Here is an 18,362-nt window from a genome sequence, read left to right on the forward strand (position 1 = left end):
CTGGTGTTCCTCACAACCCATGTATTCATTGCAAGGTCACATCGGGATGAATTTTCCTCTCCAGATAGGCTGCGAGACGACATAAGTTAAACCTCATCCTAGTCAGCCTCTGTGGGACTTCTGACGTGTCTGTGCGCGTCAGAAGTCTTATGGGATTTCGCTCTCCTAAGGGGATTGTTCCTGAGCGCCCCATCGCTGAGCTCGCGGTGTCTGACTGCAGATCTCAGTCGTGGGGTTAAGTGATTAATTTAGGTAGGATTCCTTACATTTCCCTTCTCTGTCTCTCTCGTGCGGGCGGCCGACGTCCCGTGTAAGCGACCTCTTGTTCGAGTGTCATCGTTTCTGTTGCTTTTCATCTGTCCCTCCTTGTCACTTCATCTCTTTGAATGCTAACGCTGCTTCTTTCGAGCCAGCTTCAGCGGGCTAGACTATTGAGACTTTTGAATAACTGAGACTTCCTCTTTGATGGCGAGGTTATAGTTCGACCTCCGGTGCGAAATAGCTCGATAGCTGAGGCGCTAGCAACTCATTCTACTACTACTCGTCCTAGTCAGCATTGGTCTACCGCAGATCGTTCTATTCAAATAAATGGTATTTGTCTGAAGAAGATTATAAGGCAAAGGATTGCAGTATATTATCGTCTTATTACGCTTATTATTCCACTGAAGCTAACTACTTGTTTGGCTCCAAATGAGCGCCGTCAACGCGCTTGTTAACCAGAAAATTTTTCTGTTGAATCCGGTCTTTGTACGAGGCAAGCGTTGAAAGTGAATTTATTTAAAGTGAAGCGATTTCTAAAGATTGTTCCTCTTTTTCTTTAGCAACATACCACAAAGAATCGTAACTCGTAGGAGTCACTTAGTCCAAAAGGTATGACATTTAGGGCTTTAGTTATTATGACTTTCATAGTAGATAATGCAAAGAGGGGACATAAATGAATAATAAATGGTGATTCGCGGGGCACAAAAAAAAAAAAAAAACGGCCGCTGAAAAGGCCGAACGTGTGAATGGAACAAACAGGCCTGAAACTCGGTAACAAACGACTGATGAGTCACAGCATGAAACACGAATGGTTATAGGTTGAGTATAAAATTTTGCTATTTTTACATTGTATTTCGTACAAAAATAACACTTGACTTACGAGTTAACCTGACACTTGAACACTGACGTGACACGGGAGATAATTACACGCGATGGAATATTTTGGGGAGGTGAAGCTGAGCAGCCAAGAGCGCTTCGGTGGCGCGCGTCTTCTGCACACATCGGACATGGAGGCAACTCGCTTCCACAGATTGTAAATAAATTTCTTAGTAAGCATGAGAAAATTCAGATTGTCATCTCATTTATGAATGTAGTAAATGGAAACCACGCAGTGAAGAAATCCCATAGTAACCAGCCCGGCCTGTCTCGCGGCTCTGATTATCTTCAAAAATAACTCTTGACATACCCGTGGGAATAATGTGGCATAAAACGCTCATCTCAAATGTGTAAGTATATAATTCTGCATGAATCAATCGTCTGCAGTTAACGAGGACTTCGGGTTCCATACAAACTGCGCGTTGTGCCATCAACGAAAATAAACATCGATTTGAGGAGCCCATTGTAAAAGAATGCATGCATTCAACGTGATGGTAGGTAGTTCATCCTGCAAAACGCTAACCTCGGAAACTGTTACGTTACAGTGATATTTTGATCGATGAGGTGATGACGATACATATTTCTGTGGTGACGCTAGGTGATGATGGTTACTGTAAATCTGATGATAGATGATGAACACTGATATGCATTTTCTAATGATAGATGATGATGATGATGTATAAGTGAGGATGAATAGCTGACCGATGGAAGTAAGTATAGTGATATGAAATAATACATTTCATGTTACTGGGAGTCTGAAGATGAGGAAGACGATGAGTCTGTGCTCATAACCTCGACGTCGTCCTGCTGCTTCTTCTGCACGACGGCTGTAGTGTGGGGGGTACCTCCCCCCACTCCCACACCCCCACCTCCCCCCGTCACGATGGCGCACTCCCCACTGGGCTGCCACGCGAACATCCCCACGCCGGAGCTGTTCGAGTCTGAGCAGCAAGAACATCGTAAAATATACTTCATCTATAATTGTTTCATTTTGTAGTTGCGCTCATTATTTTCATTATCGTGCAGTTGAGACGTTTTAACACTAGAGTGGTTTTTTTTTGGTCGATTACTTGCAGTGATGTTGCTTTCATTGTGAAAAATCCTTATAATTCGCATGAAAAAAGACGGTATCTTTCCGCTATTCTTACTTTGCTATCATATATATACATACACACGAGTGCATTCTAGACAGTACAACAAGTATTTCTGATATCGAATATTTAAAATGTGTGTAAAGTATTCACATTTTTGCAGCATTCACAACTGAGGACCGACGATAGTAGGAAGAATTGTGATCAAATTATTAATATTAATTTTGTTAATTAATAATATAATTTGATAATTGTCACCTGTGCTGTGGTGTCGCTGAAGCAGCGAGTCGCTGAGGTGTTGCTGGGTGTGCAGTAGCTGGCAGTTCTGGCCCAACACTCCCGCCCTCATCTCAACATCTGCCAACACATACACTTTATTAATATTGAAACTAATAAATATTGAAACCAATAAATATTGAAATCAACCCCTTGTCTACCGACTAATTTTTGTTAGTTCAACGTCTGCCAACACATACATTTTATTAATATTGAAACCAATTAATATTGAAATTAACTCTTTGTCTACCGACTAATTTTTGTTAGTATAATATAGCATTAATGATGAGTCATGCATCTGGTGATGAAGAATTAAACCTATGCTTCAATTCAGAACTTGAGCAACTTACACTAGGTAAAACTTAGATCATAGAGACAATAAATGCGAGTGTAATTTAGTTAACACATGTGATTAATGCCATAATTTACCGCTGTTGCTGCGCTATATGAAATCCTTTATAATAAACTATATTACAATAAAAAAGCTACTAAACCATTGCGCTATATAAAAACTAGTACATAACATAAAAATCTACTAAATCGCCGATAATTTCGTACGATTACCAGACTTCAGGATATTCCATTACCAAAAATGTGGAAGGCAGTCATGAGTCACTATATAAAAAAATGAACATGACCAATTGAAGAAACTTTTTGCCAATTGCAATTAAAAAACTCCTAATTATTCATAAGAAATATAATATCAAGTTACCGATAGGATAAGGTCGCCGCGGGTCACCCTGCTGCCAGGTGGCAGGAGCAGACACGGCGTTGGTGCTGCTGATGCGGTGTGCGTAGCGCACGAGCTCCTCGGAGTTCACTGGCCGCTTGTTAGCAGCGCTGATTATCTTCAGTTTCTGCCGCGCCTGATACAAGCCCATGCTCTGAGGGAAGAGTTACAGTTCAGTCCCAAGTTTTGGCAATAATTGTACTTATCTAAAATTAATCGTTTTCAATAATGTTCAATTTGTGTACATTGTGTCTCATGCAAAAAGGTTATTTAATTCTTGTATACTTATCTTGTCTAAAATTAATCTTCGTTTTCAATGATGTTCAATTTGTATACATTGTGGCTTATGCAAAAAAGTTACTTGATTGCGCATCAGCAATGCTAGCTCTTTGGTTCTTTGAAAATATATATTACATATTTCAGAGAAAGATTTCAGCAATTTTGTTTTCTTCTATATCTTGTTCTTTCTCACTATCTAATAAGATTTCAAGAACATGTATAAAAAATCACTTGAATTATGATGTTGCTAAATGAATTTTTTTCTGGGTTAATGAGGATATTTCTATCTTGCAGTGACCAGTTGAGGAATGATCTAACATTTTGTTGTGCTTCATACAAGTTCTGAGATGGTCATTTTTATTAGAAAAAAGAATGCTGAGAAATTTCTGAATAACCTTCCTGTTGTCTTTATCTCTGGTATAAGCCCTATGCCCTCTGGACATATAGGGGGAATTGTGGGTCATTTTGACCCGAAGACAACAGCAGGGTTGAGGCAACTCATTTTTTTCAACCCTCTTTGTATAGCTACTACTTAAACTGATCTTCAATAGGCATCAATCAAATCATGACTTATTTATTAAGTATGGCATTTGCACACCCAGACTTACTAACCAATTTATGATGAGCATCATAGAGTTGCTGTTCAAGGTTCTGTATGGCACTGTCCACCTTGGCAAGCTCCGCCTGTATTCCTGATATGACCTTCTCAACTGCAGCCTGATCACTGGCAACCTAAAAAACATCTTTATTTTTAGTATTAAAATTACTTCTTCATAATTTTCATCATTAATACAGTTATTACTAATGCAAAAATGACCCAATGACTGGTATATAATAGGAGCTAGAAAATTGCCAATAAATGTTGTTTTGTACTGGACTAAATGTACATACATGAAATGTAGGTAACCACTAAATGTAGGTACAACACACTCTCTGCACTGTTAATACCACAACTAACCAGATGATCTTTCTTAGTTTCCTCATTAGGACCTCACAAATATTTAGATATCAGCAGGAAAAAGTACATGCATTTGAGAGTAGAGTTAAGATTGGAACTACACCAAAATTTGTGGACAGATTTATAATTAAATTTATACTAGGAAGGACAATGTAATGAAAATTATCATTTGATTTCTGCTATGTGAATGCATCACAAAATTAATGTATGAATTTACCTTGATTGTCTTTTTAAGCTCTGCATCCTTTGCAATGAGAAGCTGCACAACTGCATGCTGCTCTTGTGGGGACAGCTTCTGATGTTTGGGTGCCACACTGTTGTCCACCAATTGCCTGCAAATCAACAGTTGCAGTAAATAAAATTATCAATTTAGAAATAAATTTACTCGCTTCTACCTATAAACTCTTGTAATAGAGGCAAAGAAGAATTTTAACCAGCACTTTTCATATTGAAGTGTAACCTTAATAATTGAGGGTTTACTTTTCTAGTGTCTTAATAATTTCCCAAGACTCAAGTTTCCTAGATGATGAACTGATGACCACTAATTATGATATCATTGATAATGTATTTAATGCCTGACTGACTTTTATGGGATCTAATGGATGCCATAATAATGGCTAATGATTAAAAGTATCAGAAAAATGATGCAAAAAAGTTGAACTGGCAGAAATATGCACTATCTTGCCAGGATTTATTCAAATACTCAAGTCAAATTGTTAACATGTCAGGTGATCTGAGGAGTAAAATTTCTCCAAAAAGAATAGGTGTATGGTATGTATAGATATTTCTGACTTAGGGAAAATCACCCATTTATCTGGTAATGTTTTCACCCTAGTGTCCTTAAATCACCTATGAAGGAATGATTGAAAGCCATTATTCTTTTAAAAATTTGCCAGTAATTCCAGATTATCTTATGATGTTAGGAGTCGACAAAGTGGAACTTGAGAAATGGTGGTTCATTTGATCAATATCAAATCAATTTGGTCGTATGCAAATCCAAAAATATCTTCTAAGAACTTGAATTTCAAAGAATAGGTACAGTTTTTAGATATTTGGATCCAATTTAATGCTTGTTTTTTTATAACTTCTCCCCAAACAATAGGATAGAATATTAGGCAAAAGTTTCCAAAAACCATGGGTAAAATAAAAATCATTCCACTAGTGGTTTTTGAAAGTCATGGAGAAAATATGCCTTCTTCCCAATTTTTTTAGAAAAATTAGGCAAAGGTTATAGAAATGGAGGAAATTGTCCTTGAGGCTTGACTTTTGAGCACTGGCATTTTTGTTGCATTCACTTGCGGCTTCTGCACATAGTGGAAAACAATAGATTTTTTTAGAAACAACTCAAACAAGTTAATTTAAAATTCCCTGATCTAGTCTAATATGGTAATCATTCAACACTCAATATGACAATATCTACCATCAAACGGGGGTAATAAGGGACAGTTATCCAACATTTAGTAGAGATGTAGCAGCTAAACTAATCAAAATATTGCAAAACTAAAAATAGGAGTGTAAAGTTCAACATTTTTACTATCTGTAGCATAAAGCAAAATAGAAATCATTCATTTAATACCTCTAAAAAAATCCCTGAAAAAAGTGTGAAAAGTGAGACTTTGTAAAAGCCTCTAAGGTCTAGTAAAAAAAAAAATTGACGTATTAAAAAATTCTACTTACATAAAAGTTGCACACATGTATTAGCTTACAAACATGATTGACAGAATTTGAATATCTCTTTATGAAAAAAAAGGCAGCCATTTCTGCATGATGGGATAATAAGGCACACCCCCCAGGGTAATAAGAGAGACCCCTAAAAATGCATTTACAGTAGAACCTCAGTTAGAAAAGGCTCCAGTTAACCAAAAAAATCAATTAACAACAAAAAATTTTGATTAGATTTACTTCGCTCAGCGAAAAAAATTGATGCATCATCGTTCATCATAAAATTGTGCATAGAAGGTCATAGATAGAATAGTGCACCGGGCAACATAGAATGAAAAGTAATTAACCTAAACTATTATTTATTTCTCCAAAACGTATGATGGTTTTCACTAAAATTTCCTTTCTGTTTGAGGTATGTTTTTTACAATCTTTTTTTGTTATAGTGAATTGACTTGACCCAATTAAAATTGTGTGAAATTACAAGCCATCCTGTGAGCTTACAGATACAGAATAAATGCTACATGGCAGCTGATATGAAGCTTGCAGTGGACAAGGTTGTTGTAGATGCTCAATGGTAATAATGGTAATATCACATCAATAAGAAAATAATGTATGGATATTGTAATTTCATATCAATCCTGAAAAAACAAGTAAAAGTCACAGAAAATGTCATTTATTCTACATCTACATCATCTACAAAGGAAGAGGAGGACTTCAGAGTTCTGTTAGTAATGGATTAGTACACTTTGCATGCTTCAAATGTTTTAAAATTGAGTTTTATTGCCAGTGCAGATTACCCCATTTCCAGGGGTAATTTGGACCCCATTTCCAGGGGTAATTTGGGACGCTTTTACTTTGCGTCTGGCACCTAATGAATAGCATATGGAATTTTTTTAAAGATGCCATACAGATACAATAGCCCTTGCAAAGTGCTTTAAAATGAGCCTAAACTTGTCTATGAAATGTTTTATGGTAATAAGTTATTAGCAAAAAATGCTCAAAACTGCCCCTTATTATCCGTTTGACCGTACCATATCCATACGTATGTATGATAGAGGTTGACACTCAGCCTCAGAGAACATAGACAAGTCAGCAGTGTGTTATCAATAAATTAAAGTATATAAATACGTAGCTTAAGCCGCCCGCCCATACACAAGAAATTGGTTTAATCTTGAGTAAATGAGGAAATTAAAAGTGAACTGATTCTAAAAAATCTCTGCTTTGCCACTAGGTATGGTTGACAGCCTGGAGTATGGAGTTGCTGGTATGATAATATACATGATACTTAACTACCGGTACTGTCTACTTATGGCCTGATAGGTCAAAAAAATCTTTTTAATTGCTGATTGACCAATATGCTTCAGCCCAAAGTCATAAACTTCCCAGTTTGGTTTGGTAATAGGGCTAGGGCCAGCTGCAGCTGGCCTCGCGCTGGGACTGCACGGCGTACGAGGCGCATCCTCCGGGTGGCGGATGGAGGGAACACCGTAAGGTGACGTGGACCAACGCAGTCTAAGGGAAGGAAACCCTGACAGAAAACCACTGGCCCTCCAAGCCTGGGAGTTGGGCAGAAAGCTAACAACCTACTCCCAGAAAACAATCTTGTTACAGAAACAAACAGGCAGAGAAGTCACTCATGGAATGGACACCTGTCAACAAGACAGGTGTCCATTCAATGATTGATTGAATCTGAAATGGATTTCAGATTCGTAATCTACACCCCAAAAAACATATAATTAAAAAAAACACCCTTTTTTTGGATGTAGTTAATCTGCAATAATACCGGAGTGACGTCCAAGCCTTGTGCACCTTATGGCGTGGAGAGAACTGAACTGAACTAAACAGCTGCAGCTGGTCAGGCATGGAATACATCTTTTTTCTGTTAGCTTCCAAAATGCCACTTTTGATTTATTACTAGCCTATTTTGCAAGCTACAAGATTCCTGCTAGATGGATTACCTAATTTAGCTAATCACCTCCTCCATTTTTAACTACAGTGCATGTTCAAACTAAGAGAAAGTTATCAAAAATATGCCAGTTTGGAGCAGTAATATTTTAGTACTAATAGTAATAGTAGCTAACTAGAAAGTTTTTAATCTTGAATAGGGCAAATTCCTGAAATGGGATTCAAATATTAAATAGATAGGCCTACACAGCTTTGTTCCTAGCTTCATCCAAAATAACTTGCTAGCAACTCAGTCACAAGTAATAATTGCAAGGTAAAAAAGTAAGATTCTATTCCAGGCAAGATTTAAAACTTCCTACTTATTTTTCAATATTAAAGATTGAGCTGATGACAATGTACATTTGCCATGTACATTCACATTGCATAGTGCACCTGTTCAAGTAGACTATATGTAATTCACTGAAATATTTAGGAGCACATAATGATAATACAACGAAAATGCTTACCGGCATATTATTTCAACATCATCAATGAGTGTGAGCAAAGTTTCTTTTGTACTAATGGTACTCATTCTGACGAACTGAATTTGTTTTCGACTTCTTCTTTGCAAAGATTTGAACTTCGGATCCGTTTTTATGAGGACTCGGTTAGGATTTGAACTGGAACTTATGCGGGGCACGACGCACGATACTGCTTCATTATCCTTGTAGCCTGTAGGATTATTTATAAGAAGGTTGCCTGCGTCCTGCCCTTACTAGAGTCAGTTTCCATTTACGCGCTGGCGGATAGTACAATTGTTTACGTGAGTCCGGATTTCAAAAAGCAGCGTTGACTCCCTCAAAATTAAGAGTTTTTCCAACTTTTGTGAGTATTTTTTCAACAATTTTGAATGAAATTTTACCTAGCGTAGTAGGTACTTGAGAAACAAATTACAATGGAACTATCGTTTGAAGTTTGTAATGCTTTGAAAGCTCTATCGTCGAGCCCTAAGGCCGAATTTGAAGCGGTGGTGGTACAAGCAACTGAAGACCTGATTGAAATCTCTCAAGAAGAAAAAATTGTTACATGTCAAAGCAAAGGTAATGACTGTGCTGCAGACTAATAAATATATATGTTCTCTTATTCTTATATAGGTATCTCAGTTTTACCTACTCTATCATCTATGGTCTACCTACCATTTTTCTGTTTATGTACAGCAATCCCTTGATTAACGCGGTTAATAAATCCCCGAGTTTTACCGTGTTAAGCAAAACCGCGCTAATCAAACTTAAGAATATATGGGAATAATTATAATGAATCCTCAAAAACAGCAAAGGAAAGGAAAAGTTTGATAAAAGTGAGCAGTAGATATGGCAGCGATCTTGACCAGTTGAAGGCTAACAAGTAACTAGCCCTTTACGCACTGAATTATGTTTCGAAAGTGAAAAAACAATCTGAATTACTTTTCAGATCACGCGCAGTTTTTGTGTTAAACTGGCAGTAGCGACGCGCCTACTCCATCGAACGTCGTTCGAACGAGTTCACAACATGTGACGCTACCGTCACACTCGAGGGACCTTATTTAAAGAATTATTGGCTGAAATTCATAAAGTAACAACATTTGGCGAATTCTTCCAAAAGTCGTAACAAAAGTAACAACATAAGATCTAATAAGCAAAAAGTAACACTTTTGTTACGAACGTAACACCTCTGGCTAGAGGCGGGAAAATGATGCGTTGTGAAAAAAAAAGTCGCGCTAATCAAAACTGGCACCGCGTAGATTAAGGGTAGGTCGCAAATTTTTTTTCCGTGTTAATCAAAACCGCGGTATTCAAAACCGTGCTAATCAAGGGATTGCTGTACATTACAATGATTACATGTCTGACAAAATGAATAAAATTTTTACATTTTAGAAAGATTGAAGTCTGTACCTACTCTGTGATATTCTTGCCTTAGGTTTAAATAGGTATTTAGGTAATCATAGAAATTAAAACAAAATGAAATTCTAGAAATGTTTAATATGTTTTTGATCCACCTTGGTCCTTGGCCTCATTTTCATTCATGGTAGAAGATTGGTGATTGACAGAGTTAGGAATTTAGGATTTGTCTTATTTTGTGCATAATGATAACTAATTTATGAAACTAATCTGCATCCATTATGAATTGATCTATGAAATAACTATCATCCATTATGGAATTGATCTGCATCCATATTAATTGACCAATCCATTTTATTTGGAATTATTGCCTCAAGAATTTTGCTCCATCATTCTAACAAAATAGGAATGAATACTGAATCTAACAACTGTCTCTTCATTCTTCAAGCTTTGGGCTGGCCCTTTTTTAGTATGTATTTTGTTTGCTACAAAAGCTCCATGTATGATATAGGATGTAGCCTACATGGAGCTTTCGTAGCAAACAAAATACCGTAAAATGGGGTAACTTTGACCACTTTTTTTCAAAACAATGCCATTTTTTTACTAGATAAGTTAAACTTAAATTGAAACATGCAAAATACAGGTCTATAGACTATACTCTAGCATTACTCACCATAAATTGCTGGCTCCTGCCTCTCATAGTTTTGATGTACCGTAAAATGGGGTAACTTAGACCACTTTTTTTCTTATAAATGATGCCATTTTCTTACTAGCTAAATTAAACTTGAATTGAAACATGCAAAATACAGGTCTATACTCTAGCTTCACTCACCATAAATTGCTGGTTCCTGCCTCTCATAGTCTTCATGTAATTTAAAAAAAGTGATGGTCTTTGTTACCCCAGCTCTTGGGGTAACTTAGACCGGGTGGTAAAATCAATTATTTTTTTTTGGTAAAATAACTCCAAATAACTCCAGGTTTTGGTGCATTGTAGTAGAACTCTTCTAGACTCTGACAGGCTTTAAATAATAGCTCTTTTTTGTGGATCACATTTTTAATTTTTTAACCTATTAGATATGCAAACTTTTTAAATCTTTCTATTGTGTTATGTAGCCTCAGTATTAGGTCTTTGATGGCCATTGACAAAATTTTTCTATGTTGAATCGTTTTTGAGTTTTGGGGGTTTTTGTTAAAAAAACGAAAAGTGGTCAAAGTTACCCTGCCGGTCAAAGTAACCCCATTTTACGGTACATACTAAGAAAGGGCCAGCCCAAATTATGCTTGCTGCAGCTCACCCAACATGTCTGCCACTGTGCAGAGAGTGGATGAATATTGCAAGATCTTTTGCAACGCTTCAGTAGCAAAATTTACGCCTTCAGAAGATTTTGCCAACACATTTAGATCGAAATTCTTGCATTTAATATATTTGTCAGTCTTTGGCCAACTATTTAGAAAAAAGTAAGGTTTCCAGTACATTGGATGGATCAGGATGCAGTGAAGCTTGTCCGGAAACCAGTTGTGATGAGTTCCTGCCAAAAAAATGTAAACAAGTTTATGATTGCGCAGTTGCGGTCACATTAGAGCGTTCAGACTGCATTATCACATGTTCAGTTGACATTTGCTGTACACTTGGACTGTTTTTAGGGTAAAATTAGTTATTTGAGGTAACACATGCATGCTACCTTGTAAATAAGTTTGTAAGTTTGTGGCTTGTAAATAGTTTTTCATTACTCAGCATAAATGGCTTTTCATTAAAAATTACCAGGTGACACATCTTGAAAATGGTTGGTGACGCTTTGGGCTTAAAAACCCATATATTGGCAATGCTGCTTCCACCCTCTGCACCCTGGCATGTAGGGTAGTACAATTGTGCAAGGTATCTTCTTAATTATTTAAGCAACTGTTATCTTTGTTCACAGTGTGCTGCAGTAGCAGTTCAAGCTATAGCTCTCTGCTGACTCTATTCACTGAGCTTTCTAAGCATCAATTGTCAAGCCAGCACCTCACAGAGCAGCTACAAGACTTGGATTGGCCACAAGGTGGGAACTAGCCTAACTGCATCACAAAAAGTATTCTAGTTGTTATTATGCATAAGAATGGTAGTACAATGTTACATTTTTAGTAGGTATGTGTAGAATATTTCTAAGATTAAAATCATTTTTAATTTGAGTATTGAGCACTTCATTGATAATCATACCGTATTCTAATAAATTTAATGAAAATCTCATATTATTGCATATTCAAATGTACTTCCAGTCTATTCCAAGACTGATGGAAGATGATAAATGTAACAGAATGTTCTTTACAGTAATTGGTCAAATAACTAATGAAGTAAATTTAATCTATTTATATATTCAGAGTTTGTCCAATTTTTTCAAAACAATCAATATTTTAGGTTCTAAAGAACAGCATGATATGACAGGCAGTTATGTCCAGAAGGAAATGTCTGAAGTTTTTGTGCTTCACTTTGATGCAAATGGAGAGGGGAGAAATGCATCTTAATGAAAATCTATGGATTCAATGTTTCATATTAATGTACTTGTATAACAGATCGCATAGCAAGTGTCTGCACGGCATATGAGAGTGTGACATCATCTGTTCGTTGCTGCCTCTCTTCAGTGGCGTCACTGCTACCGCATATAGTGGACGTTGACTGGAAACTGGTGCATACTGTATCTGTGAGTGCTGGTTCTTTATTTAGGTATTTATTTATATCGAATTGCAACCTTTAGTTTGACAGTAATCACATTTGATTGTGCATTTATTCTCTCCATGTTGGAATAACAATGAGGTTTTATACCAGAAAATATGTTTAATAAATACAAGTAAAATCCAGCATTTTCTTATCAAAGATAGAAGTTATAATTCATCCATGTTGTAGACTATTACTAGACAGGCAATTTTAGATGAACTAATCCCTAAACCTGTTTTTTTATAGTATGTACTTCTAATGCAGTACTTTTTCAGAGTACTTCTAATGCAGCTGAAAAAGAGAGCGTCTACCTTCTACGTTTCACCGTGCGACCTAGCAACATGGCCAGCAATGGTACTGGCTGCAGCACTAATGAGGCTGGTAGTGCTGCTAGTGGTAGCAAACCTAACCTTGAGTATATTACATTGCGATGTTCCTTGCCGGAACTCGTTGCTGTCACAGACTCTCTTAGAAGAGCTGTTGCCACTCTTAACAAACTTGCAGGCGCAAACTGACCATTTCTTTTTGCATATTTTATTCCTATTAATAAACAGGGACCGAGAAAACTGGTAGCTATCATTCCTATTAAGCTACTCTCTTCTACCTGTCAGGTCAAAACCTTTTTGTATTTCATAGCATTTATATAAAGTTATAGCCAGGGTGTATTTATTTATTAATTGTCATTGTTATGTTTGAATTGTTAGTTGTTGCCGCTGAATTGCTGTTAACCAACAAATTCCTACTTGGAGCTCCTCTATCGTTTCTATCTGGCTAAGAAGCTTCATCTTATCGTATCAATTTAAATTAATTATGACTAAACTGGAACACTTACTGTAGTGCAACTGAATTAATTTATAAAATAATGAAGTTGTATATACTTGCTTAATTCTTGCTGTCAGTTGTTCATGTTTTTCTATCACATTGAATCAGTCGATCCGGGATGAAGTTTCGATTTTTGATGTCAATTTTTTTCAGCTTTACTTGCCCGGTTGCTCACTATTGATCATAATGATTGGTTTGCTTTCTGTTTCCGCTGCTCGTTACTGAACAGTTTCTTCTCCATTGCTTTTAATTGCCGCATAAGACTTTTCCTGCGTTTCCTTGACATTCCTCGCTGAGTATTTGTTGTTTTCTAGACTCTAATTTGTTTCATTTTAGTTTCTTTTATTAGCTAACCTGTTGAATAATTATTCCTAAATATCATTAATTTTATGAAATTGATGCCACCTATTGATATGTATTTAAGTCACCTCATATTTTTTGGAATATCTACAAAATTTAAAGTTTCTAAATCGTATTTGGTATTGCAATTTAATTTGATCCATGAATATGTGGGGCCAAAGATATCTTTTTAGTATTGATCATGTGTATAAGGGTGACGTGTATATATAAGGCGTGTGGAAGTAGCATGAAGATATACACTTTATACGATATATGACATTTGAACTTCCATAATAATATTTGTGACGTTCTATTATCGTAAACTATATACTGAAGGGACTTCTCGGTCCCAAACCCCGGAACGGAAACATACAAATTTTTTAATGAATTTAACAGTGTGTGAGAAATTAGACAATCCTGTTAAAAGTTAATATAAAATACTAGTAGCAGAATAAATAGCAGTTGCCACTCGCACTTGCTCTTACCATTTATTGTTTTATAAGTCTGGTTGAGGTGTAAATAAGCGCCACACGTGTCAGTTTGTAAAATTGTAATAGTTGAAAATGTTTCATTTATCTTACCATAAAAAACACCACATCTTCTTCCCCACACAATCATTAAAACGACATAAAATATATTATGGCACATTTCAAGTTAATAATAGTTTACCACGGTGCTTATATGTTAAATATTCATAAAAAACGCAATTATTAATTGTCCAGCACTATTCATTCAGCATGAATTTATCAAGAGCTGTGGGTGATTTTCACTGCAGCATCGCACAATGTCGTGCGCTGAAATTATGTCTTCAGGACTATCATGGAATGCGTGAGAGGAATGCGTCCCTCGTCCAAGAGGGAGGTGTGTCGTGGTATGTCCTATGGGAGTGCGTTGTGTCGTGGACCTGGGGAATGCGTCGTGGGGTTGAAAACGGTAGTGCGTCGTGGGGTTGAAAAGGGGAGTGCGTCGTGGGGTTGAGGGGGGGCCAGGGGAGTGCGTCGTGGGGTTGAAAAGGGGATTGCGTCGTGGGGTTGGAAAGTGTAGTGCGTCGCTGGGGGATCAGGGGAGTGCGTCGTGGTGCCGTATATTTTACGAGGAAGCGGTTACAGTTTGCTGAACTTCGTTGACATGTCAGCTCTGAAAGGAAAAATTATTTTAGTGCTTTTTATTAAGAAAAATTATATAGGTATTTTAAAGTTATTTTACCGCGTCAATATTTTGTTCCTAAATTAGACTATCCCAGTTCCGTTTTTTCTATTTGACATGGAACAATGCTATTCACGTTGTTATAAAAACTTCATAATTGATATGTTCGTGTTTGATAAATATTCAATAAATATTCAAAATATTCAAGTTTGATAAGTATTCAAGTATTAAATATTGACATTTAAACGCGAAATTTAAATATTGTCAATAAATATTTTAAACGCGACATTTAAATGTCAATATTTAAATATTGCCATTTAAACGAAACATAACGAACAGCTAACTAAAAAGTTCACTGTAAGAAACAATTGAGTCACGTGAGCTTACTCGAAGACACGTGCGCGAGGCCACCGCGTGTACATGACATTTGGCGCCCAAAACTGAACAATAACTCACAGGGCGCGGCCGTACAATGATACCAGCAGCCAAATAATAGCATCGATAAAAACAGCAGCCATAATATGACATTTGGTGCCCAAAACTGAACAATAACTCACAGGGCGCGGCCATACAGAAGGTGTCGTGCCTGATGATAGCCGCTCTCTAGCGCCCCGTGCACGGTAGAGAAGTGACGCTCACTGTTGGCTTCTCCTGCCACCGCCAGCACTGCCACCTGGCGTTAGGTAGAGCAGTGGTAGAGGTGGGGTAGTGGTAGGAGGTGTAGTAGTGGTGTGAGGCGGGATAGTGGTAGGAGGTGTAGTAGTGGTAGAGGTAGGGCAGTGGTAGAGGGTGTAGTAGTGGTAGAGGTGGGGCAGTGGTAGAGGGTGTAGTAGGGGTAGAGGTGGGGCAGTGGTAGAGGGTGTAGTAGTGGTAGAGGTGGGGCAGTGGTAGAGGGTGTAGTAGTGGTAGAGGTGGGGCAGTGGTAGAGGGTGTAGTAGTGGTAGAGGTGGGGCAGTGGTAGAGGGTGTAGTAGTGGTAGAGGTGGGGCAGTGGTAGAGGGTGTAGTAGTGGTGTGAGGCGGGGCAGTGGTAGGAGGTGTAGTAGTGGTGTGAGGCGGGGCAGTGGTAGAGGGTGTAGTAGTGGTGTGAGGCGGGGCAGTGGTAGAGGGTGTAGTAGTGGTGTAAGGCGGGGCAGCTGAGTGTGTGGACACATCGTGGTGTAAATAAATCTATATTCATAACACGGCAGACTTCATACATTTGTGCTACCTGCGTTCCTAGTCAAGGTTTACTTTGTCATTAGCTACTAAAAAGTTGGAGGCAAAAGTCGGGGTTTACTTCGTCGTTAGCCTCAGAGGAGTAAATTAATTGCACATTGCATTAAATTTGATATTTCTTACCTGACTAAATCAAGTCATCTGCAAAGAATAAGGTTACACTGTCTGCTAACGATAAAATCTAGGGCTCAAATTACGATATATTAACTGAATTAAAAGACAGAATATTTCATCGAGAAACTAGTTAGTTAGTTAGTTTAGTGGCCAAATGTTTACTAGCGCTTCAGCTATTTAGCTATCTCGCACCGAAAGTCAAGATGAACATCATCATAGAGGTGGAAGGTCTCAATTATTAAATCCCCCTAGGAGCGCGAAATCCCATAGGACTTCTGACGCGCACAGACACGCGTCAAAAGTCCCCACTGAAGGGGATCGAGAAACTGTACGTTTCTATGATGTATATTAGCAGTAACGCTTAAACTTTGATCAGTATTGCTCTTTTCACTTGAAGAGACCCTAGATTAACATTTATTTAGAAAGTTACTTTAATACTTCAATGATCATCACGCACATGGCCGCCATCGGGGAGCTGAGCGGTGACAGGGGCGTTGAGATGCTCCGTGCTGCAGCCCCGGCGCTCGAACTCCACGGAGGGATGAGCGTAGGAGCCGCGCACCAGGGGGTTACTGCTCCACTGCGACCTGTGGGGATATATGAGCTTTACTGCACTACTAGTTACTGCACTGCTACTAGTTACTGCTCCACTGCGACCTGTGAGGGATATAGTAGCTGCACTGCACTACTAGTTACTGCACTGCTACTAGTTACTGCTCCACTGCGACCTGCGGAGATATAGTAGCTTTACTGCACTACTAGTTACTGCACTGCTACTAGTTACTGCTCCACTGCGACCTGTGGTTATATAGTAGCTTTACTGCACTACTACCAGTACTCGTAACTGCGACTGTGGTGGAACATGAGCTTCACTGCACTACTAGTTACTGCCACTGTGGTGGAACATGAGCTTCACAGGACTGCCTCCTAAAAAGAGAAGTTAAGAAGAGCCTACCACGTAGAGACTAAAGAGACACAAGAACGAGGCAGTTTTAATACAGAAGTGACTATGCGAAAAAATCTAAATTCAGGGACGCTAGGACAATAGTTTAGCGAAGCAATTTTACAATAAAAGAATTCGAAAGGCAAGGCTTTAATGCCCTCTATCAGTTCCAGGAGTTCGGGATACACTTTGCATAAACGTATCGCTTTGTACCCTTAATGGGCGAGTGTACAAGACACAAGATGCGCCCGCCAGTATTTACTAGCATTGGTCTGCAATTGCAAGATTTCGAGGACGATATCAGGATGTCGGGAGTCAATAGGATCGCGTGCTCCTAGAACATCCTATAGTAAAAAGATCAACCGGGCACCAGGGTCGATAGGAAGGAAAAAATCCTTTTACAAGCTGGCGAGGATGTGATGTTTAGCGAGTAGTTCCGTCGTGCGGAGACAAAAAGTAATAATATTGGAAATATAATTAATATTTTGAATATTAAGTATTAATATAATATGTTATTAATATATATTAATATTTATTTTAATGAATAAATAATAATATTCGAAATATAATTTTGAAATATTCTAAATTTGTACATAAAAAGAATAGAACCCACCTGTAGACTCGGGTGGGAGGCGGTATGTCAGGACGTCGTAGGAATGTCCTCAGGATGCGGGTGCACCGCTCAGCGACGTCGGCCTCCGAGGAGCGCTCCATGGCCACGGCCCCCGCCCCGCTCACCCACCCCGTCAGGCGCGGCGCTGCCCCGTGCGTCATGTCGAACCCCGTCACGTGCTCCTCCCACTGACATAATGACGCGTTATCAATGACATAATAATGCGTTACAAACTTCATTGTAACCAATATAACTTAATCATAATCATTGTTCAAACTTATATTGTAGTTGATTGCTCACAGTTAATTCTACTGACATGAACATTGATGGTGCATTGACACAATTCTAACCGATAGTTGAACCTTAAACAATGAGTTGAAGTTTAGTTATAAATCAAAAACAATGACATCATTAAAAATATTTAGAATAGAATAGAAGTGTCGGCGCTGAAGAAATAGGCCCATGGCCTGTTGCCGATTCTTGAACTTTTCGTGACTTGATTCACAAGGGATCCGGCTTTTGGAACCCGATCTTTCCATAGCTGACGATTGATTGAGATAGCTGCTGGACTTATTGCCTGGTC

At 38.1% G+C, this 18,362-nt stretch overlaps 3 protein-coding genes across 3 annotated transcripts in view; 1 reads left to right on the forward strand and 2 right to left on the reverse strand.

Annotated features, from left to right (window-relative positions):
- Positions 1 to 1,092: 1,092 nt before the first annotated feature.
- LOC108676472 (mediator of RNA polymerase II transcription subunit 4) lies at positions 1,093 to 8,816 on the reverse strand. The gene is made up of 6 exons (XM_018164546.2): positions 8,545 to 8,816; positions 4,689 to 4,803; positions 4,126 to 4,245; positions 3,217 to 3,388; positions 2,487 to 2,585; positions 1,093 to 2,078 (listed from the first exon to the last, which is right to left on the reverse strand). The coding sequence occupies exons 1-6, from the start codon at positions 8,607 to 8,609 to the stop codon at positions 1,882 to 1,884; spliced, it is 768 nt and encodes a 255-aa protein (XP_018020035.1). The 5' UTR covers positions 8,610 to 8,816; the 3' UTR covers positions 1,093 to 1,881.
- On the forward strand, positions 8,701 to 14,440 carry LOC108676473 (COMM domain-containing protein 3). The gene is made up of 4 exons (XM_018164547.2): positions 8,701 to 9,117; positions 11,814 to 11,933; positions 12,445 to 12,572; positions 12,862 to 14,440. The coding sequence occupies exons 1-4, from the start codon at positions 8,973 to 8,975 to the stop codon at positions 13,099 to 13,101; spliced, it is 633 nt and encodes a 210-aa protein (XP_018020036.1). The 5' UTR covers positions 8,701 to 8,972; the 3' UTR covers positions 13,102 to 14,440.
- Positions 14,441 to 14,731: 291 nt separating this feature from the next.
- The window catches only part of LOC108676465, a 34,024-nt gene continuing 30,393 nt past the window's right edge, over positions 14,732 to 18,362 (reverse strand). The window contains exons 27-30 of the mRNA XM_018164536.2: positions 17,780 to 17,967; positions 16,681 to 16,810; positions 15,451 to 15,566; positions 14,732 to 14,884 (exon numbers count right to left, since the gene is read on the reverse strand). Of these exons, the coding sequence (XP_018020025.2) occupies positions 14,851 to 14,884; positions 15,451 to 15,566; positions 16,681 to 16,810; positions 17,780 to 17,967 (468 nt within the window). The 3' untranslated portion in view covers positions 14,732 to 14,850. The remainder of the gene's footprint in view (positions 14,885 to 15,450; positions 15,567 to 16,680; positions 16,811 to 17,779; positions 17,968 to 18,362) is intronic.

Source organism: Hyalella azteca, unplaced genomic scaffold (assembly GCF_000764305.2).
Source record: "Hyalella azteca isolate HAZT.00-mixed unplaced genomic scaffold, Hazt_2.0.2 contig11629, whole genome shotgun sequence".
In the NCBI taxonomy this organism is placed as follows: domain Eukaryota; kingdom Metazoa; phylum Arthropoda; class Malacostraca; order Amphipoda; family Hyalellidae; genus Hyalella; species Hyalella azteca.